This window comes from Danio rerio, chromosome 8 (assembly GCF_052040795.2).
Source record: "Danio rerio strain M-AB ecotype USA chromosome 8, GRCz13ab, whole genome shotgun sequence".
Lineage (NCBI taxonomy): Eukaryota > Metazoa > Chordata > Actinopteri > Cypriniformes > Danionidae > Danio > Danio rerio.
This window is the reverse complement of record NC_141028.1, coordinates 61,482,925-61,510,000: the sequence shown is the minus strand read 5'-3', so window position 1 is coordinate 61,510,000 and position 27,076 is coordinate 61,482,925. Positions and strand designations below refer to the sequence as shown.

Below are 27,076 nucleotides of genomic sequence, written 5' to 3'. Positions count from 1 at the left end.
GGGTTGTTGTAACCCAATGCCAGGTCAAATGTGGACTAACACAACTGTTGGGCTAAATTTTAGAAAACAAATAACCCAACATTGGGTTTGTATGTAATTGAACTGAAGTTAGGTTATGATAACACAGCATTGTTTATTGTTGGTTTGACATAGAATAGAATAGAATAGAATAGAATAGAATAGAATAGAATAGAATAGAATAAAATAGAACCCTAGTAGCAAAGAATTCTGGCCCAGATTTGGCATAAAGCTGGCACAGCAGGCATTCATCCGGCACTGGCATACAGCATGTGGACCAAACATGGCCCGGGTTTGGCAGAGGTGGCACCGTCTTTAAGGCGGCACACAAGATTTGGGCCAGATGAAAAACGTAGTATTTGGCCCAGATTTAAAAATTTGATAAGTGGGCCATGTGAGTTTGGCCAGTCGTGACCCACATTTAAAATACACTAAAATCCTTTTTGAGTAAAGAAAAAAAATTCTACCAATCAGGTCACTTTGAGAAAAAGCGTGCCCATAGTGTGCCTAAAGCGCAGCACTCCATGGGTTTATCAATTTCATTGCAATCGTGACACACCAACCTATCTGGCCCAGTTCAGGCCCAGTTATGAGTTATTAACTTGGCTGAGACTTGGCCCAGATATGGTCTGTGTTTGGCCCTTGTCTGGAAGCCAGATTTGGTCCAGTCATGTACCGTAATTCACTGCGGCATGTGGGCCAAGCAAAACCTGATTGTGTGGGCCAGAGAAATTTTGCTTTGTGGGAATACTGGGTTGTTGTAACCCAATACTGGGTCAAATGTGGACAAACACAAATGATGGGCTAAATAGTGTCAGCATGAATAAAACAAAATAACTCATTGTTGGGTTTGTCTGTATTTGACTTAAAGTAGAGTTAAGATAACCCAGCATTTTTAAAGTTAGGGTTGTCTTAGAGTAGAATAGAGTAGAACACATGCTGGGTTGTTGTAACCCAATACTGGGTCAAAAATAACCTGTTTTTGGGTTTGTCTGTATTTGACTTCAAGTAGAGTAAAGACAACCCAGTATTTTTTATTGTTGGGTTGTCTTAGAGTAGAATAGAATAGAACACATGCTGGGTTGTTATAACCCAATACTGGGTCAAATGTGGACAAACACAACTGATGGGCTAAAAGTGTCATATAGCATAACTAAAAAATAACCCATTGTTGGGTTTGTCTGTATTTGACTTAAAGTAAGATAAGATAACCCAGCATTTTTTCATTGTTGGGTTGTCTTAGAGTGGAACAGAATAGACTCTGGGTTGTTGTAACTCAGTGCTGGGCGAAATGTGAACAAACACAACCATTGAGTTAAAAAGTGTCATTAAAATGTCATTTGGTTTGTCCATATTTGATCCAAAGCTGGGTTACAACAACCCAACATTTTCAGTCTTGGGTTGTTTTACAATAGAATAGAATAGATTCTGGGTTGTTGTAACCCAATACTGGGCCAAAAAATAACCCATTGTTGGGTTTGTCTGTATTTGACTTCAAGTAGAGTAAAGATAACCCAGTATTTTTTATTGTTGGGTTGTCTTAGAGTAGAACAGAGTAGAACAGAATAGAATAGAGTTCATGCTGGGTTGTTGTAATACCAATACTGGGTCAAATGTGGACAAACACAACTGATGGGCTAAAAGTGTCATATAGCATAATTAAAATAACCCATTGTTGGGTTTGTCTGTATTCGACTTCAAATTGAGTCAAGATAACCCAATAGGGTTGGGCCGATAGACGATACCATCGTCCATCACCGATGGCCAATAGACAACACAATGCTGAGCCGGCGCCCGTCTCAAACCCGCTCGCGAAAAATACACACTTAGGCCCCGTTTACACTGAAATGTCTTAATGTGTTAAAATGGCATTTCAGAATGAGAAGGATCCACATCCACACTGTGTTTTACCTAACATTTTTACACACACACACACACACACACACACACACACACACACACACACACACACACACACACACCTGCTTCTCTCTCAGAGCTCTAGAGACAGAGAGCAGTGCACGTCTTTATCAGGGATGTACCGCTGGATCGTGTCTCACTGCAGTTGTTAAACGTGATATTCAGACATCCCAGGTCTCCCGGAAGTTCTGAGAGTCTCAAATAAGTCACGCACCCTTATCACCCCTTATCCCACCTTACTCTTCAGACACGTCGCGCGCCGTATATCAACCCGCCACTTGCTCTTCACATGATGACGATGCAATCGTCCATCGCAATGTTTCACAATAGACATCTTACGATGCCAAATTGGTGGACATCGCCCAACCCTACAACCCAGCATTTATTATAGTAGAGTAGAGCAGAATAGACTCTTTGTTGTTGTAACTCAGTGCTGGGTGTAATGTGAACAAACACAACCATTGGGTTAAAAAGTGTCATTGAAATGTCATTTATTTGTCCATATTTGATCCAGAGCTGGGTTACAACAACCCAGAATTTCCAGTGTCGGGTTGTTTTAGAATAGACTCTCTTCCTTCGTGTTGAACAAACTCAAACAGGGTTGCAGAATGAGGAAACTCTCTGTGTGAACTCTCGCTTTAAGAGGAGACGTCTCGACATCTTAAAGCAGAAATCTGCATTCTGTTGATGTTTGAGTTTGGACTCGTATGGAGGAGGGGAGCAGCTCATTTAGTTGTTTAAGGAGAGGAGTAGAGTGTGCATGAAGGTGTCATCTGACTGAACTAAAGTGGCACGCTGCTGAGTTTTTGTCTTGTTTCTGGTCCAATTATCTACAAACACTAAAATCGAGAAGCATTTTCTAGACGAGCACTAAATCTCCTCTTGCTTTCAGCAATAATGAGTCAAAATAAAGTGAGTTTTTTATTAAAGCAAGCACAATAATCTGACAACGGAGTAAGTGAAATAAACATATATGTCAAAAAGAAAGACTTGATGATTTCATTTGTTTTAAACAAAATCTCGCATCATTTTGACTCATTACAAGACTATACTTTTCGCTGTTTTGTTATTTATTTACAATGCATTTAGCTGAGGTGCTGAAAAGGCAGATTGTTAGTGTGTGTGTGTGTGTGTGTGTCTGTCTCCTGCTGGATCAGTCACATGACTCTGCTGAATGAGTTTGGCGAGTGTATCCGCGTGAAGCCGTGTGAATCCTGGCCCCGTGGAGCCGCCGATCTGCTCGTTTTGTTCATTTCTGTCTTATTTGACACAGCTGAGATCATTAGCAGAGACACGCGTGAACTCAACGATTAATCCAGACACAGAGACAAGCAGAGAATCTCTGCAGGGCCAGGAACTGAAGATCAGTGCTGTAAACTAGCCTTAATGAGATCAAAACCGGCCATATTGACTTTGGTTAGGCTTTGTTACCTTCAAACATTAACGAATGAATGAATGAATGAATGTTGCATAGCTTGTTTACAATGTTAGTCTGAACGGGCAGCAGAGAGTTTTCCAGCATCCGCAGGACTGTAGTGTTTCCCTGTAGGATCTTCTCAACATTAGAGCTGACGTTTGAGGAGAAACAAAACACTGGAGTTTGACAGAATCTGGACACTGAAGCCTCACTAAGTGCATCTGCACAAACTTGTGTGTGTGTGTGTGTGTGTGTGTGTGTGTGTGTGTGTGTGTGTGTGTGTGTGTGTGTGTGTGTGTGTGTGTGTGTGTGTGAAAGGGAACTGAAGTGCACTAAGTGAGTTGGTGTTTGGGAAAGGCTAATGGCTAAACCCACCGGACATTTAGTCTTTTAGCAGACGCTTTTATCCAACAAATCAAGAACAGAGCAACAATTTACAGTGCACACACACACACACACACACACATAATGATGAGAAAAACCTAAAATGCCATAGTAATGTCAGCAAAATGCATAGAAAGTGGAGTGAGTTTACAGTTATTTACCGTATCTATAAAGACACTTACCGTTAGCCAGGTTACTTCATTTTATTGTGCAGTGTCAAAATAGTCTGTAAAGTTTACAATAAAATTCCCTCAGCTGTGGTTGCCAGATATTTACCCTCAAAAACACTGTTGAAACTGTAAAATATATTTATGGTAAACTACCGTATTTGATTGATTTATATAAATGAGCATTATTCATCAATATTAGATGTGACATCAAACTCTAATGTGCATAACTGATGAGGAAAATATAAAAGAGCCTCAGGCATTTTTACAGTTTTTACAGTTAAAATTATGAATGTTTTTGTTACATTTTTGTTTTGTTAGGAGTGAAATACAGTATTACAGTAATTTTTTTACAGTGTAGTATTTGTATAGTTTTTACTGTTTAAATGACAGTATTTTTTTATAGTGTAGCATTTTTACAGTTTTTACCACTGAAATTACGATAATTTTTTTATAATGTTACATTTAAAAAAAAATTTTGCTGTTGAAATTATGGTAATTTTTTACAGCTTTACCATTAAAATTACGGTAATTTTTTAAAAAGTGTAGTGTTTTTACAGTTTTTACCATTGAAATTATGGTAATTTTTTATAATGTAAATTTTTTTTTTACAGTTTTCACCATTGAAATTACGATAATTTTATTTATAATGTAACATTTTTAACATTTTTTTATTGTTGAAATTATGGTAATTTTTCCAGTTTTACTGTTAAAGTTACTGTAATTTTTTATAGTGTAGCATTTTAGTTTTTATTCTTGAAATTACAGTATTTTTTTACAGTGTAGCATTTTTTTTTTTTTTTACAGTTTTTACCATTGCAACATTTGTACTATTTTTATCGTTGGGCTTATTTAAAAAAAACTTTTTTTTACTATTTTTCAATTATGGCCATTTTACAGTGTACCGTTTTTACAGTTTTTCATTACAATTACAGTGATTTTTTACAGCATTTTTACAGGTTTTACTGTTTGAATGAGTCATTATTACAGCATCTCATGCAGTTTTTACTATTGAAATTGCGCTAATATTTTACAGTGTAGCATTTTCACTATAAAAATAAACTAATTACTGTAAAGTGTAATGAAGTTACTGTAATTTTAAATTAGGTTTCACTATTTAAATGACAATATTTATTTACAGTGTAGCATTTTTCGTCATTTACCATTAATATTACGGAAATGTTTTACAGTGCAACATTTGTAATGTTTTTAATATTAGAAATACCGCCATGTATCACAGTGTAGCATTTTTTGTAATTGTTTACAGTGTAGCGTTTTTACCGTTGAAATTACAGTATTTTTTAGCAGTGCTACTTTTGTATTTTTATCGTTGTCATTCCGGTCATTTTATTTTCGCTTTTTTACGTTTTTTTTTTAAAACTTTTTTTTTTTTTAGGATTTTACAATTATGGCCATTTTTACCGTCTTGCAATTTTACAGTTTTTACAGATGAAATGACAGTAATTTTTTACAGAGATTTTACCATTGCAATTATGGCCATTTTTAGTTTTTCATAACAATTACAGTGAATTTCTTACAGCATTTTTACAGCTTTTACTGTTGGAATGAGTCATTATTACAGCATCTCATGCAGTTTTTACTATTGAAATTACGGTAATGTTTTACAGTGTAGCATTTTTACAGTTTTTACTGTTGAAATTACAGTCATTTTTTACAGTGCAACATTTATAATGTTTTTACCATTGTGTTCAGTGTAGAAACTGCAGTCAAACATCTGTAAGTACACTTCTTCACAATAACGTAGTCTGAAGCACACATTTCCAGTGAGCGCTGAGTGTGGAGTGTGTTGTATTGGTGTTAAGCGCTGCTGTCCTGTTAGACAGTGAGCTGTGGACTGGAAGTGAAGGCACTGGACAAGGTTTGTAATGATTGGATCTTGAAGTTCCCTGAGTATCTTGTTTCTCACTGTCTGAGAGTTCTTTAGGTGCTTTTCTGCTAAACGGAAGCTGCTTTTTAAGTGTGTTTATTACTCAGGAGAGCCTTGAGTCTGAACACTCGTAAATGCAGCAGTGTTTGCACCAGTGGGTTTGCACCTCGATGTGAGAAATTCTTCAGGCATGTGGATGGATAGTAAACAATAATAATAAGGTGTGCACATATTACCATATTAAAATGATATGAATAGTTTGTTCAACGTGTCATTTTTCAGTGCATAAAGTCCAGTATGATTTGAAGCAGTCGTCGTTGGTTGTCCGTGTTGTTTGAAAGTGTTTGTCACCTGTGTTGCTGGGCTTTATGCAGACACAGATCTGCTTCTTCAGATTAGTGTCATGAATGCAGTTACAGTGAGAAATCCCAGAGGTGTTCATCTGACAGCTTCAGAGAGACGCTCAGCATATGATGACACTCAGTACATCGCCTGAATCAGCCGCTCAATATTCTCATAATATAATCAATGTGTGTGTGTGTGCCGAAAGCCGGAGCCGCCGAGTAAAGGATCTTACTGTCAAACGAAAGTCTGTTCACTTCACAAACATGTCTACAAGGCTTCCAGAATGCTATATATAGAAGTAAACTAATCGTACACTGAAAACACGCTTTTCTGACTGGAGATTTTGTCCTGTTTCTAGTCCAAATATCTAAAAACTCGGGTAACACTTTACAACAAGCTTCATTAGTTAATGCATTTACTAACATGAACTAATCATGAACAACACATGTACAGCATTTATTAATCATAATTGAACATTTACTAATGCATTATTAACATTCAAGTCCGTGTTTGTTAATATTAGTTAATGCACCATGAGTTAACATGAACTAACAATGAACTACTGTATTTTCCTTAACTAACGTTAACTAACATGAACAAATACTGTAGTAAATGTATCGTTCATTGTTTGTTCATGTTAGTAAATGCATTAAGTAAGATTAACTAATGAACCTTATTGTAAAGTGTGACCAAAACTCTTAAATCAAGAAGCATTTTCTAGACAAGTGAAGTATGTTGTTTAGTGTTCAGAAATAATGAGTCAAAGTGAAGTGAGTTTTTACCTTAAAACATGCAAAATAATCTTTGATTCAATCTGAAAACTTCACGTCTGTTAAATTCACATCAGTGTACATTACACTGTGAACAATGACTGCTGTTATGAAGACCTTCCTTATGAAACGGTACTACGGTTATTAGGAGTAAATCACAGCACAACATGTATTAAATATCCTGTGGTAAACTGATAATATTTGTGTTGCTGTATTTACAGTTGAAGTCAGAATTATTCGCCCCCTTTGATTTTTTATTTTTATTTTTTTATTACTCAAATGATGTTTAACAGAGCAAAGAAATTTTCACAGTATGTCTGATAATATTTTTTCTTTTGGAGAAAGTCTTATTTGTTTCATTTCGGCTAGAATAAAAACAGTTATTAATTTTTAAAACCATTTTAAGGTCAATATTATTAGCCCCTTTAGGCATTTTTTGTCTTGATTGTCTCCAGAACAAACCACTGTTATACAATGACTTGCCTAATTACCCTGTTTACCTTAATTACCCTAGTGAAGCCTTTACATGTCACTTTAAGCTGAACACTAGTGTCTTGAAGAAGATCTTATGTGCTGTCATCATGGCAGAGATAAAATAAATCAGTTATTAGAGATGAGTTATTAACACTATTATGATTATTAATGTGTTAAAGAAATCTGCTCTCCGTTAAACAGAAAACAGGGAAAAAATAACTCAGGGGTGCTAATAATTCTGACTTCAGCTGTATAACACATCTAGCTGCTAATGTAAGCAGTGTGTTCAGTGTGTCAGATCATCTGATTGGCTGATTTTCTGATCACCTTAAATATCAAATATGGCTTTGATAAAGTCTAAAATGCACGTGAATACTCAGATATTTCCTTAGTATTTATTAATGTTGTAATTATTTTGCTAGTACAATGTAGTACAATCACCACACCAAATAACCACATCATTGCAATTTACTGTAGCATATTTACTATAGTATGGTTCAAAAACACTACAGAGTTTACCACAGAAAATTCACTACATGTTCTACACTCTCAGAAATAAAGGTATGAAAGTTGTCATTATGGTAGTACCTTTTCAAAAGGTACACATTTGTACGTGAAGGGTCAACATTGGTACCTCAAAAGTAAATATTAGTACCTACAAATTTTAAGAGGAACCCTTTTGTACTTTTTAGGTACTAATATGTACCCTTAGGGTATTAATTTGGACCTTTTAGGTACAAATTTGTACCTTTGAAAAAGGTGACAGCTCGAGTACCTTTATTTCTGAGAGTATAGTACATTACTCATATGGGAGGTCTTTATAAGCAACATTTTTTTATAACCTAAACCTAGACAATTATCAAATAAAAACAACTCAGACATTGTTTACAGTGTGCTCTGACAGGCGGGATGTTTTCAGCTATATTCAGACAGTGATGATATAAAAGATTGTAATTAATATCTCTGTTGTTTTTCTTCAAAAATTACCTCTTTAAGTATTCAAATTTATTAATTCATTTTCTTTTCAGCTGAGTCCCTTTATTAATCAGGGGTCACCACAGCGGAATGAACCGCCAACTTATCCAGCATATGTTTAACGCAGCAGATGATAACTATAGTAATTGATTTGTTGTGGTGATTCTACAGTTGCTATGGTAACACAATAACTATAGTAATTGATCTATTGTGGTGATTCTACAGTTGCTATGGTAACACAATAACTATAGTAATTGATCTATTGTGGTGATTCTACAGTTGCTATGGTAACACAACTACTACAGTAATTGATCTGTTGTGGTGATGCTACAGTTGCTATGGTAACACAACAACCCTAATAGTTGATCTGTTGTGGTGATTTTACAGTTGCGACAGTAACACAGCTGCTATAGTAATATAAAGAAATGACCCACTGATGCAGTTTTCTACAAGTTTAGTGTAAATTACACTACAATACATCACAGTTTACTGTAGTAATACTTACATTATATTACTGTATTTATTACAATTTCCAATTTCTCTAACATTACAGGATGCTGGAGCTTAAATAAAAAGAGTTGTAAATACTATAATATATAAAGTATAAGACACCTAACTATAGTAGTGCTCAAAAACATTTATTTTAAAATAGTACAGTCTTGTTTTGATGTGGGCTTTTACAGTTAGACTTCATTCATTTGTTTTCATTATTTACAGGGATATTCATGTGGACGGTCAAATCTAAATTTAATTTGTGTTACACATGAAACTTTTCGAGACGCAGTGTAGAGCTTACAAAACTAAATGAATGATGCATAATGCAATCATTTCATACTTAGGTGCACATGTGGAGCACGTTCATAACAGCTTGGCAGCAGAGCCTAAAGTAAAATATTCAGGGCTCTGAAGGCGTATTTTAAAATATTTAGCATCTTATGCTGCAAAACAAACAAGCATTACAACAGTGATACACTTTCCCGCTTATTTTTTAGCTTATCTAAGCATGTATCGAACACACATTGTATGTGGGACTCTTATTTTGAAAGTGAGAGCTGCAGGGAGACTAAAAAAGGAGACGTTTTGTGAAGTAGACAGCCATGCACAAGCATGGAGTATTTACAGCTGTCAGAATGCAAAATGCAGGATATATAGATTATACATTTATTTAGTGCAACCCAAAGAGGCGTACAATTAGTTTTTAAAACATTGCTTTGGGCGTATATGGCAGTAAGAACTGCATCTTTTGTTAATTAAACGTGTATGTTGTGAAATGTGCCGCATATATTTGTAATGATGCAACAAACGCATGCAAACTGTGAAGTATTTAATGCATGTTTCTGCATTGTCATATCACTCCACTCCTACTGTCATTTTTCATAAGTGAAAGCATGCCAACACACTTTATTAAATGATGTCTGTTCATGCAGCTTCATACACGCTGTAGTTTTAAAATACAACTCTAAATACATTTCTCTCTGTCTCTTTTGTTGAAGTATAATTATAATTTAGCCTATATTTTATCCAGGACTTCATAACAATAACAATATTAACTTTATACACCAAAACAATAGTTGTACCAGGCTTTTTTCCCACTATAAAGCTGGGCATTTTAACATTGGAGTCAATGGAAATTTGCTCTGTTTTGAAGCCAGCCCCCAGTGGCCAGTTCATGAATTGCAGTTTCAGTTACTTCCATATCAGTTTCACAAAGAAAAGCGGGAGGTTTACACTTCGTTATAAGCAAGCATAACAATCATTTCTGGATATTTTTGCACGTACCTAAGCCACACACACACACTATGTAAATATTAGAGAACAATTTGACTTATTAAATCAATGCTCCATAAGTAGGTCCACACGAAATCATTTTTAAAGCTGCTTATGTTTATGCAAAGGTTGATATTAATTCCTGCCTGTGTTTTCGTATATGTTATAGTGTCAAAATACAACTCTAAATACATTTCTGTCAGTCTCTTGTCGAAGAATAATCATAATTTAGCCTATAGTTTATCCAGACATTATATCATTATTAATTTTATACACCAATTTTTTTTTTTTTTTTTTTTGCACCAGACTATGATTAATGTTTTTCCTGCTAGAAAGCTGGCCATTTTAACATTGGGGTCAATGAACATTTGCACTGTTTTGGAGCCAGCCCCCAGTGGCCAGTCGATGAATTACAGTTTCAGCTACATCTGTATTAAATTCACAAGGAAAAGTGGAAGGTTTACACTGGGGTATAAATGAGTATTTTCCCAGAGATGGGTTGCAGCTGGAAGGGCATCCGCTGCGTAAAAACGTGCTGGATAAGTTAGCGGTTCATACCGCTGTGGCGGCCCTGGGATAATAAAGGGACTACGCAGACAAAAAAAAAAATGAATGAATTAATAAATGAGCATAAAAACATTTCTGGAAAATGTTTGCACTTGTCTAAGCCATACTATATATATATATATATCAGTGAACAATTTAACTTATTAAATCAATGCTCTAAAAGTAGGCCTACTCGAAACGCTTTAAGTGTTCAAATGACTCATTAAAATAATATTAAAAGCTACTTATGTTTATGCAGAGGTTGATAATAATTCCGGCCTGTTTTTCATACACGTTATAGTTTCAAAGTACAATTCTAAATACATTTCTGGCAGTCTCTTTTGTCAATGTATACTTATAATTTAACCTATATTTTATCCAGAACTTTGTACCAGGCTGTAAACACCTTTTTTTCCTGCTATAAAGCTGGGCGTTTTAACATTCGGGTCAATGGAAATTTGCCGTTTTGAAGCCAGCCCCCAGTGGCCAGTTGATGAATTGCAGTTTCAGCTACTTTTGTATTAGCGTCAGAAGGGAGAGCTGGAGGTTGACTCTTGGTTATAAATGAGCATAAAAACATTTCTGGAGAATTTTTCCACTAGCCTAAGCCACATACACACTATGTAGATATCAGAGAACAATTAAACTTATTAATGCACTATACAGTAAGTTGGCCCATGCAGAATTTGTACACATAGAAATCCACAGATTTTTAGTCTACCATTGAATCTATTTATTTACTATTGTATGTGTATATATATATATATATATATATATATATATATATATATATATATATATATATATATATATATATATATATATATATATATATATATATATATATACACACACACATACATACATACATACATATATATATATATATATATATATATATATATATATATATATATATATATATTTTTTTTTTTTTTTTTCAACAAAATACTGCACAGAAATAGTAAAAAATATCCGTAGATCCTGTCTGGCCCTGGTTATAAGGCGCCTATAAAGTAAATGTTTTTCTCTGAACACAAAAAGGACTTTTGCACATGTCATTTGATCACCAAATTAGGACGTCTTGTCTCTGATCTGCAAGTTTGACATGATGTTTCCAGTGGCGTCTGCATCTCGTGCTCTTCACAGCAACAAACAAAGCTCTGCTGGGACTCATTAAACTGAAGTGAAGCACAGAGACTGCTGGGAAACGTCATCGAGAATGAGGAGAAAATGAATGTTGTGAGGCTGCTTGTATTGACTGATTACCTTGAGAAGATTAGAAGAGAACAGCACTGCTATCAGCTTCAAAATAACAACATGTTTATACTATGGGCTGTTGAATGCTTGATTCTGATTGGCTGTTGAGCACCCTAAGATGTGTCTAATCACTGATTTATTTTCTCTTCTCCATGATGACAGCACATAATATTAGACTAGATATTCTTCAAGACACTAGTGTTCAGCTCAAAGTGACATGTAAAGGCTTCACTAGGGTAATTAGGGTAAAGTTAGGGTAATTAGGCAAGTCATTGTATAACAGTGGTTTGTTCTGGAGACAATCCAACACTTGTTTAAGGGGGCTAATAATATTGACCTTAAAATGGGTTTAAAACTATTAAAACTTCTTTCATTCTAGCTGAAATAAAACAAATAAGACTTTCTCCAGAAGAACAAATATTAGAGGAAACACTGAGAACAATTCCTGAATCTGAGATATATAGTTTGGGGAATGTTTGACAAAGACAACCAAAATTCATAGGAGGCAGATCATTTTGACTTCAACTGTATATAAACACACCGCAGTCTATTATATATGTAATAACACTCACTCTATGTTAAACTAATAGATTACAGAGATGTGTCATTGTAAAAATGTAGTAAGTAACATTTATAGTCTCTCTCTCTCTCTCTCTCTCTCTCTCTCTCTCTCTCTCTCTCTCTCTCTCTCTCAGTAGCATTATGCTGAGCTCGTCTGCTGTTGTTTTTTTATTTTTTGTTGCGTGTCCTATTTTTAGCGTTTGGCACAGTAACGCAGCAGCAACAGCGTATACTGTATCTGACTCATTCTCATGATTAAATGTGCTTTAAGTGTGTTATTCGTAGCGCTTCACTCACAAACAACATCGTCAGCTTTAAATAGAGGACAGAAGAGTTCACTTTCAGCTCATTTCACTGTTTATATTGCAGAAATCAACTAATCATGGTTATCCCCTATTTTACTATACTATATTATACTATGCTTTACTATGCTATGCTATGCTGTCCTATGCTATACTATACTATGCTATGCTATGCTATACTATACTTTACTATGCTATGCTACGCTTTGCTATGGTATACTATACTATACAATACTATATTATGCTATACTATAGTATACTATGCTGTGCTATAATATACTATACTATGCTATACTGTGCTATGCTATACTATACTATACTATGCTATGCTAAACTACACTATGCTATGCTGTACTATGCTAAACTATACTATACTATATAATACTATACTAGTCTATACTACATTTTATACTATATACCAGGGGTCACCAATCTCGGTCCTGGAGGTCGGGTGTCACTGCAGGATTTAGCTCCAACTTGCCTCAACACACCTGCCTGGATGTTTCAAGTATACCTAGTAAGAGCTTAATTAGCTTGTTTAGGTGTGTTTGATTAGAGTTGGAGCTATATATATATATATATATATACTAAAATATACTATATACTTATACTCTAAAATATACTCTATACTATAGTATACTATTATAGTGCAAGTATTACACGAATTTACTGCAGAATGTGAACCTCAAATTTGTGAATTTTATTTTTCACTTTGATTTATTGTCTTATTTAGCTTTTGTCTCGTTTCTAGTCCAAATATTTAAAATATTCGAATTAATAATAAATAGTGAAATGAGATTAATGCTGTTTTAATAAAGGAAAATAATGTTGTTTTGGGGCGAAGCAGTGGCGCAGTAGGTAGTGCTGTCGCCTCACAGCAAGAAGGTCGCTGGTTCGAGCGTCGGCTCAGTTGGTGTTTCTGTGTGGAGTTTGCATGTTCTCCCTGCGTTTGCGTGGGTTTCCTCCGGGTGCTCTGGTTTCCCCCACAGTCCAAACACATGCGGTACAGGTGGATTGGGTAAGCTAAATTGTCCTTAGTGTATGAGTGTGTGTGTGCATGTGTGTGTGAATGTTTCCCAGAGATGGGTTGCGGCTGGAAGGGCATCCGCTGTGTAAAAACTTGCTGGATAAGTTGGTGGTTTGCTCTGCTGTGGCGACCCCGGATTAATAAAGGGACTAAGCCGACAAGAAAATAAATGAATGTTGTTTTGTTTTGAGAAATAATGAGACAAAATTAAGTGAGTATTTCCTTAAAACAAGCAAAATAATCTTATTTCAAAGTAAAAGCAAGATTTTGTCCCATCAGCAGATTATTTTGCTTGTTTTAATAAACAAAATAACTAATTAATTCCAAACTGGCCATTTCCAACACTCGTTTCTCTCGCAACAACTAATAAAAACCCAGATTCCAACCCAGGATCCACTGTTTACACTGTCTGTTCAGTCTAGTCCGTTGAGGGTCGCTGTCCTACATATTTCAGTCCAGTATATTTCCTACCCTAACTAAACACACCTGAAGCAGTAAATCATTGTCTTACCAGGCACACGAGAAATCTCCATACAGGTGTGTAGAGGTGACCTGAACCAAGTAAACCAGACACAGACAAAAACAAAAGAAGACTGTCTAATTTAAAGTGCATCCCAGATTGCATCTGCACTATTTTATGCCATTTGTTAGTTTATATAATAGGATTCAAGAAACATGTTTTTTTTTTTTTTTGAAAATGTACCCATGTATAAATTTCTAGAGAGCACAAATTTTGTAGCCAGAGTTACATATGGCTGAATTTCATTTTTAAAACAAACGCTACGGGGCAGTATGACACCGCCGACGGCCTCTGTTTCTTTTCCGCTTACCTCCATGTGGGCTTTACTGCTGTGACCAGTTTGCCCAGTAGCTCGCCGCGTATGTCATCATACTTAAGATGCAGAGAGGAGTTGACTGCAACAACAGGTTACTTAGTGGGTGGGGTGATCGGTCGGTTGGTCAGCCAGTCAGTTAACAGCGGCCTCTAGTGGATTTACGTGTAAACAGCAGCTGTGAATGGCACTCGCTAGAGAAATTTGAGATCCGAAAAAGCACACACAGCGCCCTCTGGTGGATTCCTGAAAACAAAGACTTCAAAAAATAGGTGGTATTGGGGGGCGTTGGATGGCAGAGGGGTGTCGTGGATGAAGGACGAAAGTGAAGAGGGTTGGGAAGCCGCGGAAGAAAGTGAAAGTGAAAGTGAACAGCAGTTGAGGAACGGGAACGGTAAAATGAGGTGCCAGATCAGATTTTAGAGGTTCCGGATCCGGCTTGTTCTAGCACAAACTAAGCCCTGGTTAGGACCCACACAGACCGCAGGTTGAGCGCCACCTGTTGGCCTCACTAGCATCACTTCCAGCATCAACCTATAACTTTCCCATGTGGTCTCCCATCCAGCCCTGCTTAGCTTCAGTGGGCGAACATGTGGGAGTTGCAGAGAGCTGCCGGCTATACATGCATTGCACAGTCGAGTACGACGAAGTACATAGTGTAAAAGTGCATGGTGGATAGTGTGTCACAACTATAGAAGTGTGGCCTATAAGTGTTTTCTTTCTTTTAAAATTCATTTTAAACCTATTTTAACACATATAAATACACTTGCCTAATAAGTATTCATGGTAACAAATAAGCAGAAGGGTGTGGTCAAATGAGTTACCGTAGAGACAATCATAACCAATCACATTACAAACATTAACTTTCTGTCAGCACAGAGAATGAAGGAGAAGTGCTGGACGTCGGATCCTGCCTTTTGCAAAATTGTCTGTGACTTTAACAACAGAGCATCTCATAAAAAACAATCAATCGTTTAAGGGCAAGCATGTTGAAGGTTAGCCAATACGCTGCTGATTCCTAAAACAAGAAGCTATTTCCCACTCAAGCAGTTTATTCAGCGAGGTTACGTCTGACATCTATTAGAAAAAGGCTCTGTTGTGTCCTTTATCATGCACAGGCAAAGCTGTAGTGTTAGCGTTCACTGATTAACTGATCTGAGCTTTTAATTAGCCGTGCCTCTCGCTTGAAATAATAAGCCATGATATCAGGTCTGAGCTACAGCACATAAAGCGTTCAGCTTGACCCGTGCAGTTCAGACTGAGCTCTTCTCCAGCAGCATGACCCGGGTACTTATTCAGAGCCAGTGCCATTATCACAGTTCATTTGTGCAGTGGCTCAGTGGTTAGCACTGTGGCTTCACAGCAAGAAGGTTGCTGGTTCAAGTTCCAGCTGGGTCAGTTGGCATTTCTGTGTGGAGATTGCATGTTCTCCCCGTGTTTGTGTGGGTTTCCTCCGGGTGTGCTCCGGTTTCCCCCACAGTCCAAACACATCCCAGATAGTGAAGAATTTTGGCCCAGATTTGGCATAAAGTTGGTATATCAGGTGTTCATCCGATACAATCTCACCGCAATTCGTAACTTTTTGATTTAATGGCTAGTTCGTAAGAATTCATATGATCTAATTCGTACAATTTAGTACGATTTGCTCATCCCCCAATGACGGTTGGGTTTAGGGGTGGGGTTAGGTGCCACGCCTTCTTTTTTAAAATCGTACAATTTCGTACGACTAAACTTGTTCGAACTTGTACAAATTAGACACTAAACTGACAAAATGTAAAATACTTTTCCTCGTGAGATCAGGCTGGTTCATCCGGCACTGGCATACAGCATGTGGGCCAAACATGGCCCAGGTTTGGTAGATGTGGCACCATCTTCAAGGCTGCACACAAGACTTGGGATATCAAATGTAGTATTTGGACCAGATGTTAAATATTTATATGTGTGCCACGTAAGTTTGGCCTGTCTTGACCCACTTTTAAAATACATTTAAGTGAAGTTTATTCATAAACTAATTTCGAGAGGAGCACGTGATTATGATTGAACACTGCTGGTTCTGCATTAGCATGCATGATCCACCAATCAGGCCATTCCTAACCCACTATAAAGAGCCAGGGTTTTTTCACTACAGTCATCTTCGATTTGAAGAATCCCCCCTTCCACCTCTAACTCTTCACCTTTCCCTCCATAGGGCAGCACGGTGGCACAGTGACTAGCTCTGTCGCCTCACAGCAAGAACGTCACCTGTTCTTGTCCTTTAACAGGCCGGTGGTCGTTTCTGTGTGTAGTTTGCATGTTCTTCCCGTGCTTGCCCCGGGTCCTCCGGTTCCCTTCCACATTCCAAAAACATGCACAAGTAAATTGATAAATCTAAATTTGCATTACAGGTAATCTCATAATACAGCATATCTTTTAATAGCATTCAATTTTTAGTCATCAGCTCTTATCAAGGGGGAGTTGTCGAGATCTACCTGAGCTCAAAGCTCCCCTCTCTTCCTCCAAACGGGAGGGAGCCCAGGGCTCAAGAACCTTCAACACACCGTCAACACACATTTAACTGACTAGAAGGAACTTTACAAGTAAAACTTACACTAACCCCAACTCTACCAGTCTATAATCTAATGAGGATTAGTTGGCATGTAGATGCAATGTAACTTAAATTCAACAAACAGACCATCAAAAAGAACAATCAAGTGCCCTGCAAAGTGCACTCTACAGGATATTCTGTCAGTTTGAAGGGAGCCTATTTCATTGCAATAGCATTTGTGTGTGAATTAATACGGAGGTATATTACGTTACTTCTCTAGTAAGACCCTGCAGAGAATGCTGTCGTGTAGATCCATGAACAAATGTGAAATGAAGGGAAATTCTTGTGAACTGAAGGAGAGGGACTAGGTAGGATGCACACTGCGTAGGGAGCGTGTCAGTCAGCACACATGTCATGCATGGAGCTCTTCTAACGAGCTGATTATCTAAATCAGCTGGGTTACATAAGAGAGACATGCAAAATATGCAGATCAGCGAGGCGTGAGGACCGGGATTGAGAAGCGCTGGTATAGACAGAGATTACAAGCGATAATGATGTGGGCTGCATCTGCAAGCGTAGGCCGCTGACTTGTTGCTTTGCTGTTCTATAAGGCAGTGATTTTGCAGGAAGCGTTTGTGCATGAAGCTTAAAGATTTAATCATGTGCAACAAAATACAGAGAGCTCTGGTGATAATTAAGGGGATGTTTGCGTATTATAATACTAACTTCTCACTAGAAATGAGTGGAAATGTGAGTCTAAAATGTATATTGAGTCTTTACACCTATTATACAACCGGGACAATAAGGTGCAAGATGTGTTTGGCGTGATTTATTGCTATTTTCAAACCAGCGCAACTGTAATTTGCATGTATTGCGCCATGTTGTTTAAATAGCAAATCTATTTGCGCCACTCTGTGGAGTCATGGGTGTGCTGGTCTATAAAGAAGGTGTGTTTTGGCGCCAATAGCCTAGTGGTTAAGTATGCCGACATATAGCACCAAGGTACTCACGGCGACCAAAGTTCGATTCCCGGCTCGAGGTCCTATGCCAATCCTAAAAAAAAAAAGAGGAAGTGTGTTAAGGCGCATTCTTGGAGCGTTGCTGTTCTGAGCAACTGAAATAGAGCGCACTATTAACCAACTAAAAGCTGCTCTAAAGTTCAGCAGAGCGCTTTAGTTATGCACATATCCAAAGTAAAGGAGTAAAGTAAAGAGGCTGAATGGAGGAGGCTCGTTCTTTATCCTCGTGCTGCAGATGCTCTGTTTAACTGTGTTCTCGCTAGTGAAGTGTTCAGATTTTACACTTATAAAGTCGACATGTAAAGAGCAAATGCACCATGGAGCGACACCTAAAGGGAATGAGAGACGAGACTCTGATTGGTTTAATGCAGGTTCTACTCAAAACACACCCAGAACTCATGAAGAGAATCAGCACAGCCCTGTTAGAGCATGCGCCTGCTTCACAGACTGTTTTTTGTATCCTTAAAATAGCAATAGTGAATTCAGACACCTCCTTAATGCTTTTGCGCTGTGCACTTTAGATTTTGTGTCTACATTGATGAAATAGAGCCGTTAATGTTTACACTAATGAAAAGGAAAGCACAGGATTGTGAATTACTCATGGCTGCTTTTGAAACACAGATTCATGAAGCTTTGAAACTTTTACGAATGTTTTGTTAAGAATCTAGGAACTATATAAACATAAGCATATTGGCAACAGTCTTACAACCATATATATTTTTATAATCTTTATTCATTAATTTAATATTAACCTCACCTAATGAGAATGATGAGCACAATGTTTATAGCACAAGACTATTCTTGGTTTAATTTTAGAGACTTGGAGCCTCTTGGAGATTTAATTTTTAATGTATGTGAGTGCCATGAAGATGTCAAAGTGTAATATTGTACCGCAAAATCAATCTGCTGCAACTAACGCTATTCCTGTGATGTTAATCCAGCATAATAGCTCCAGGGGTTGCAAATAAAATATAATAATTAATAAAATATGATAATTCTAATAGTAAAATATGGGAGATTTTTGGAAATCACCAAGCGACCCCCCCTTATTGTCTTACGACCCCCCAGGGGGTCCCGAATCCCTCTTTGAGAACCACTGCATTATTCATTCATTCATTCATTTTCTCGTCGGTTTAGTCCCTTTATTAATCCAGGGTCGCCACAGCGGAATGAACTGCCAACTTATCCAGCAAGTTTTTACGCAGTTGATGCCCTTCCAGCCGCAACCCATCTCTGGGAAACATTTACACACACATTCACACACACACTCATACACTATGGACAATTTAGCTTACCCAATTCACCTGTACCGCATGTGTTTGGACTGTGGGGGAAACCGGAGCACCCAGAGAAAACCCACGCGAAGGCAGGGAGAACATGCAAACTCCACACAGAAACACCAACTGAGCTGAGGTTCGAACCAGCGACCTTCTTGCTGTGGGGCGACAGCACTACCTACTGCGCCACGGCCTCGCCTTCCACTGCATTATGTGATTACTATTTTAAAATGTTTAAAAATTCAGTGTTTGTCCACTGGGGGGCGATCTGTGTAATCCAATAAAACCCAGATGAATCATGCAAGCTCACTGAGATCACCACCTAAGTGGTAAACAGGTTTCTTAGGTGTTTAATCTGATTGCAGATCATATATATTAGTTTGTAGACTTTCTAATGACACATTTATGAAATGAAAAGGAATAATAGTTAGGAGTCTCTTGTTTAAAAAATCCCCACTGGCAATACTCATGTGTTCTCATCTTCTTGTTTTGTCTTATTTAGGTTGGCTGGAGCGGGAGGTCCACCAACAAGTCCAAAACTAGGCTATGGAGCTGGTAGTGATCGAGGGCCGGGTGCTGACTTTGGCACGGGTGGAATGCAAACAAGTGCAAACCCTTACAAAAAGCAAATCCATGATGGACCCAGACATTCCCAGACTACGCCTACGCATCAGTCTCAAATTCAAGCTTCAGCAGGGGGCATGGGAGCCAACCAGAGCCCGGGCCAGCACGCCTCCAGACGCAACCTCCAAGTGGACTTCAGCAGTAGCAGCAGAACGGGACGCTCCCCGTCAGCGTCTCCTGACAGAACTAGTGCACCGACTTCACCATACTCCGTACCCCAGATCGCACCGATGCCTAGCAGTAAACTCTGTCCAGTCTGCAATACAACAGAGCTGACCAATTTTGACGGGTCGCCGAACTTCAACAAGTGCACACAGTGCCACACTACAGTGTGCAACCAGTGCGGCTTCAACCCCAACCCACACCTTACAGGGGTAAGACTTCTGCAGAAATGGGATCTATTTATCAACATCTGTATGACTTGGCATGATGTGAATTTGCCTTGGCAGTAGATATTCGATCATTGTTGCAGATATAGAATGCCAGTCAGAGCTCGGTAGATCATTTAGGAGGAGTAATTAGGCACTGTTTTCAAATGGTGTATTCTTACGACGTAGCGCCTGTTGTTGGTGTGCCAGGGAGAAATCCTCCTCCCGACATCTGACAACAGTTGATCAAACTGGGCTCGGCTCAGTCTGAAGCTCTGCTGAAAGCCTCCATCATCCAGGCACAGTTTCTGGAGGAGTTGATGAACTCACAGAGCTTCTGCACCTCTGAAAGGATCTAGTGGACTCAGACACGGCTCCAAATGAACCAAAGCTGTTTTTCAGCCTTCTTAAAGCACATAAGCACAAATATTCTCTCAATAAAATCCCTGTTAGCCATTTAGCAATGAAGCTAGAGTCACCGGGCAGACAGAAGATGCGAATCCACGTCTGTTGTGAAGTGAACGAAGTGTAAACTCAAAAAATGTTCACGCACCTATTTACGTGCGAATATCGCAATTTATCTGCGCGTTCCTCATCTGGTGTGAACACAACATACTTCATAATTCCCTTAAGGCCAAAAAGTATTATCTGCACCTCAATCCACTAAAAAATGACTCATTCTGTTTGTTTATTTTGTAGATAACTGACCAACAAAAATACATGCAGCTAAAAATACAAATTATACTGAATGAAATTTGCTACAAAAGAGCATTTTCCAACTAAATCAGGCTTTATGAAGTGCTCAAAAATAGTTTCAATGTTTCCTGTTGCTCTGTTGTTTTTTCCGTCTTATTAGGTCACAATCCAAAGTGATTCCAAAATTCACTCTGTGAGTCTTCTTTTGTGTTCTGTGTGTTCTTTTTAACAGATTGTCGCGGTTGTTGTAGCTACCAAATCATATTGACAGGAACAGAAAGGAATCGATTCAATTGTGAATTCGAACTGAAGCATTAGAAAACGTGCAATAGGCTACCATAAAAGGCACAAATTCTACAACCTAAGGGCTCGGACTATTGAAATAAAATGGTCTAAATAAATTGGCCCCTGAGCATATTTCTGAGCTAATTAATATACACCAACAAGTGAGATCTCTTCGCTCTAAGGATCGTCTCTATTTGACAGTTCCACGTTCACGCTAAAAATGTCGAGGTGATAGAGCTTTTTCAATAGCAGCTCCAAGACTCTGGTACGATCTTCCACTTTCCTTAAGAACAGCTTCATCTTTTGAGTCTTTTCAGAGGGCACTAAAAACACTTATTTTCTTTAGTTTTTAATCCTGTGATGTGAGTTTATGTATTTTGGTTTTGTGTATATTTGCATGTGTTTTATGTACAGCACTTTGGTACCCATTGTGGTTTGTTGAAAGCATCCGCTGCATAAAAATGTGCTGGATAAGTTGTCGGTTCATTCTGTTGTGGCGACCCTGGATTAACAAAGGGACTAAGCGTAAAAGAACATTAATGAATGAGTTATTGTTGCTCAAACGTGTGAGCATTTTAGTGACTTTTCCACATTATCTATTGTAGAGAAATTGTTAATGACGATACTATTGTTTACAGCTACAGTGGCACCGCCAGTATTTTGGAACCATAGTAATGTAATAATCCCATACTATCAGTAAACTGTGCAACCCTAGTTGGTGGTTAATTCCGCTGTGACAACCTCTGATAAATCAGGGACTAAACCGAAGGACAATGAATGAATGAATAAATTAATAAATGAATGATTAAATTAATGATTGAATGATTGATTGAATGAATGAATGGATGAATGATTGAATGATTGAATGATTGAATGAATAATTGATTGAATGAATGAATGAATGAATGATTGATTAAATAAATGAATGAATGAATGAATAAATGAATGAATGAATGATTGAATGAATAAATGAATGAATGAATGAATGATTGAATGAATGAATGAATGAATGAAGGATTGAATGATTGATTGAATGAATGAATGAATGAATGAATGAATGATTGAATGAATGAATGAATGATTAATTGAATGAATGAATAAATGAATGAATGAATGAATGAATGAATGAATGAATGAATGAATGATTGATTGATTGAATAAATGAAAAATAAATGATTGAATGATTGAATGAATGAATGAATGAATGATTGAATGAATGAATGAATGATTGATTGATTGAATAAATGAATAAATGATTGAATGATTGAATGAATGAATGAATGAATGATTGAATGAATGATTGAATGAATGAAGGATTGAAGGATTGAATGAATGAATGAATAAATAAATAAATAAATAAATGATTGAATGATTGAATGGATGAATAAATGATTGAATGATTGAATGGATGAATGAATGAATGAATGATTGATTGAATGAATAAATGAATGAATGAATGAATAAATAAATAAATGATTGAATAACTGAATGATTGAATGGATGAATGAATGAATGAATGAATGAATGAATGAATGAATGAATGAATGAATGAATGAATAAATGAGAATAAGTTGGCAGTACAATGCAAAGTATTGTCAACAAAGTCTGTTGGAACCATCATAATAAAGTGAGAGCTACATGCCTGAACTCTGCACATTGTGCGATTTATGAAATGCCTAATCTTTAGTCCGTAGCCAATTAGTTTTAGCCAAAGGCAATCAGAATGATGTATATCTGTCTCTGAGTACTGCCTTTATTTCATTAACAGGTCAAGGAGTGGCTCTGTCTAAACTGCCAAATGCAGCGGGCTTTGGGAATGGACATGACAACACCACGGTCCAAGAGTCAGCAGCAGATACATTCTCCCTCTCATCAACCCAAGCCTGACCCAATACCCAAGACCCAGCCCTCAGCGCAACCCACACCACAGATACAACCCCAAATGCAGACACAGATGAAAATTCAGCCACAACCACATCCACAACCTCAGCCACATCAGCAGCCTCAGCCACATCCACAGCCACATCCACATCCACAACCTCAGCCACATCCACAGCCTCAACCTCATGCTGTTTCTGGGATCCAAAGACAGACTGGCCCTACTGGACCTAGCCAGACTGGATTTTACAGCGGGCCACAAACTGGACTCCAAACACAAAAAGAGCCACCACAAGCAGGACATTTACAATCAGGTTACCAGTCAGAGCCCCAAAGGCAAGTACTGGGACCAAAAAGTCCAGAAAGGGGGCCCCAAATAGGACGTATTCCTCATCCGGGTGCGGTGCCTTTACCTGGTTTAGCAAAGGCACAGTCACAGTCGGATCTCGGACGTGGATCTCCGGTGCGGATTGGAAGTCAACCGGATCGAACTCGAAGTGCTGGAAGCTCCCCAGCTCATCATGCACCATCCCATGATCCACCTCAGGATGGTCTAACTAAGCTGTTCGGTTTTGGGGCTTCCTTACTAAACCAGGCGAGCACTCTTATTTCTGTCGATCCTCTTACTGGATCCTCACAGCCGTCGCCTGCGCGGAACCAGAGTGCGCAGGGGACAAAGGTGATCTTTAGTGATGCTAATTCTGGAGCTAGTGCAAAAACCACAGCAGGACCTCCTGGGGCTTTCAAAACAGGTCCAGGAGGAGTTACAGTGCCCAAAGGCCCCGGAGCCCCTCTGCAGAAACAACCTCCGCAGCAGAATCAGCAACAGCAGCAACAGTCACCGATGCACCATCAAAAAGGCCCAAAACCACAGCAGTTGGCAGGACAGCACCAGACCGCACTGCAGCAGCAGTCTCCACTGAAACAGCCTCTAACACAGCCGGTCGTCCAGAAACCTGAGGTCACCTGCCCACTGTGCAAGACTGCCTTCAATGTGTGGTCCACAGAGGCTCCAAACTACAGGTCCTGCACCCAGTGCCACACTGAGGTCTGCAATCTGTGTGGCTTCAATCCCACACCACATCTGGTGGAGGTAAGGAGGTGCACGTGTCTTATCCATGAATGTCATTTGTATTGCTTGTTTTAGGGTGCGTTCACACCTGTAGATCGATTGTTTTGTTCTGAAACTGGGGTTAAAATGGTTGTGCTTCGTTTCACATGGCATCTAAATGGATCAAAATTATTAAAACAAGTCACATGCTCATGAACTCTCCTCACACTGGCCAGAGTTTGGTTTGTTTTCCGGGATTCCACCCGATCAGCTGTCATATGCCATTACTTTCATTATGACGATGAGAAATGAGGCATTATCAGCGGAAAGGTGCACTTTAATTTTGAACGGTGCCACCCACAGACATCATCATCACCAAAAGAATTTCTCAAACCCAGCCTCATTTCAATTGTCAAGGGTTGTAAACAGGGCTTTACATTAACACCCGCCAACCCACCAAATGCAGGTAGATTTCAGCTTTGGCGGGTTAGACAGCCGCTCCCACTAGCCAATTTGGCAGGTTGGAAATAATGTTTACTTAAAGTTTTCTTAAAGCAGGGTTCGACAATAAGGATGGCCCAATATGCGTGCAAATGTGATCTTAGAATCGAGAAGCAGCATGACTGACAACAATAACTGTGTTCACGCGAGCAAAAGCAGGTGAATACCTTATGAGAGGATGATTACTCGCGCACAGGTGATGTGATGCATGCGACTGTTAAAAAGCCTGTGCGCTCCCGTTTACTTGCGCGACTAGTGCGATCGGTTCTCTCTGAAAAAGACTAGACAAACAGCGATGCTCGTGTAAACAGTAAACCTTTTGTAAGCAGCAGCAGCAGTCCCTGCTTTCATTTGAATTATTCTCAGGCACGTGATCATCCTTACATTCTTTTCAATATTATATTTGTGCATCTAGCAAAATAACCTATGATAACGGTCCAAAAACTAGTACGCCCAAATGTATGTTATAGAGAAATATCAAATTAAATTTATAAAAGAAAAAAATCAAAAGAAGCAAAAAAAAAAAAAAAAAGGAAAAATTTGTTGAATTTCTGTTGGTTGTAATTTCTTTTTGCAATATTTTGCTTGAATTTAATTGTATTATCTTTCCAATTCTCAATATGTTTGGTGAGTAAAATATTATTGTAATAAATCTCTGTTCTCTGTAATAATAAATCTATTTGTTTAGTAAATCTGTTTTGTTTAAATGCACTAAAATGCATGGCCTATACTGAGAAATAGAGAGCAATATTCATCTTCATAATGGGGTGACCTCAATTATGCTGAACACTAGAGATGTCCACTTCAAGAAGATGTTTTGTTAACTAAAAAGTAATAATTCATGAGTTTGAAGTAATTCATTTTCTGTTTTTTGTTTGTCTTTTTCAATTGTATATATATATATATAAATACAGTTGAAGTCAGAATTATTCACCCCCCCATTGATTTTTTTATTTTCTTTTTTAAATATTTCTCAAACGATGTTTAACAGGGCAAGGAAATGTTCACAGTATGTCTGATAATATTTTTTCTTCTGGAGAAAGTCTTATTTGTTTTATTTCGGATAGAATAAAAGCAGTTTTTAATTTTTTAAACACCATTTTAAGGTCAATATTATTAGCCCCTTTAAGCTATATTTGTTTTCGATAACCAACAGAACAAACCATCGTTATACAATAACTTTCCTAATTACCCTAACCTGCCTAGTTACCTTAGTTAGGCCTTTAAATGCCACTTTAAGCTGTATAGAAGTGTCTTGAAAAGTATCTAGTCTAATATTATGTGCTGTCATCATGACAAAGAGAAAGTAAATCAGTTATTAGAGATGAGTTATTAACACTATTATGATTAGAAATGTGCTGGAGAAATCTTTATTCAGTAAAACAGAATTTGGGGCAAAAATAAACAGGGGGGTGAATAATTCTGACCAACTGTATATGCACCTATAACAGACTGATGTGTTCATGTGCAAAGTGAAATCTGTGTGTGGGCAAAAATCTATCTGTGTCATTAAATTTGCTCTGAAACGGAAATTAGGATTGTTCTCTTTCTCTGTATTGTGAAATGAGCAAGTAATAAAGTGTGTGAATTTGTCCTTGGGGAGCTGATTGAATCAAGATGAGCGTTGTTGAGTGCCAGCTTGCTCTCAGTTGTGGAGGATTTTACTGTCCACTAGAGATATGTGGCCTCAGAAATCTAGAAGCTGCACGAAATTGAATGATTGATGCTTTTAGTTAAGAAACTTGACAGTGAGACACATCAAAGGAAGATCTAAGTTCTGCTGACTGACACTGAGACAGTTTTAAAAGCTCCCAAAATACTTTTTACATGTACTACAGGTGGATGATACAGCAGTGATACAGCAGTCTTGTCCTAGCCTTTCAGAGGGGCTCCTTGTCAGTGTGTTCATGACCTCCATGTTATCCCACACACCCATGCCTATGCCAAATATATGAAGACAGTGCTGATGACTTGTGTATTTCAGGTTTGTTAGTGCTTTAGGAGAGTCTGAGTGTGTTAGACACATACTGGCACATATGGAGATCCCAGCAGGGTTTGAGCCCTCGGCCGACATCACTTAATGATTTGACCAGCTTTGCATAGCGGAATGATTTATCTGAATGACAGGATTATATTAAACAGTATGCTGAATTAATCAAAATCTGGCGCACGCTGCTAAATGTCCTAAAGCCGAAGCTC

At 38.0% G+C, this 27,076-nt stretch overlaps 2 protein-coding genes across 7 annotated transcripts in view; one reads left to right on the top strand and one right to left on the bottom strand.

Annotated features, from left to right (window-relative positions):
- Positions 1-27,076, bottom strand: part of mmp23ba (matrix metallopeptidase 23ba) — a 568,642-nt gene that overhangs the window by 148,265 nt on the left and 393,301 nt on the right. The gene's annotated exons all lie outside the window — the stretch shown is intronic.
- Positions 1-27,076, top strand: part of bsna (bassoon presynaptic cytomatrix protein a) — a 56,819-nt gene that overhangs the window by 3,738 nt on the left and 26,005 nt on the right. For all 6 annotated transcript variants that reach the window (XM_087265583.1, XM_087265580.1, XM_087265582.1 and 3 more), the window contains exons 2-3: positions 19,977-20,472; positions 23,216-24,418. In XM_087265583.1, coding sequence (XP_087121709.1) covers positions 19,977-20,472; positions 23,216-24,418 — 1,699 coding nt within the window. The remainder of the gene's footprint in view (positions 1-19,976; positions 20,473-23,215; positions 24,419-27,076) is intronic.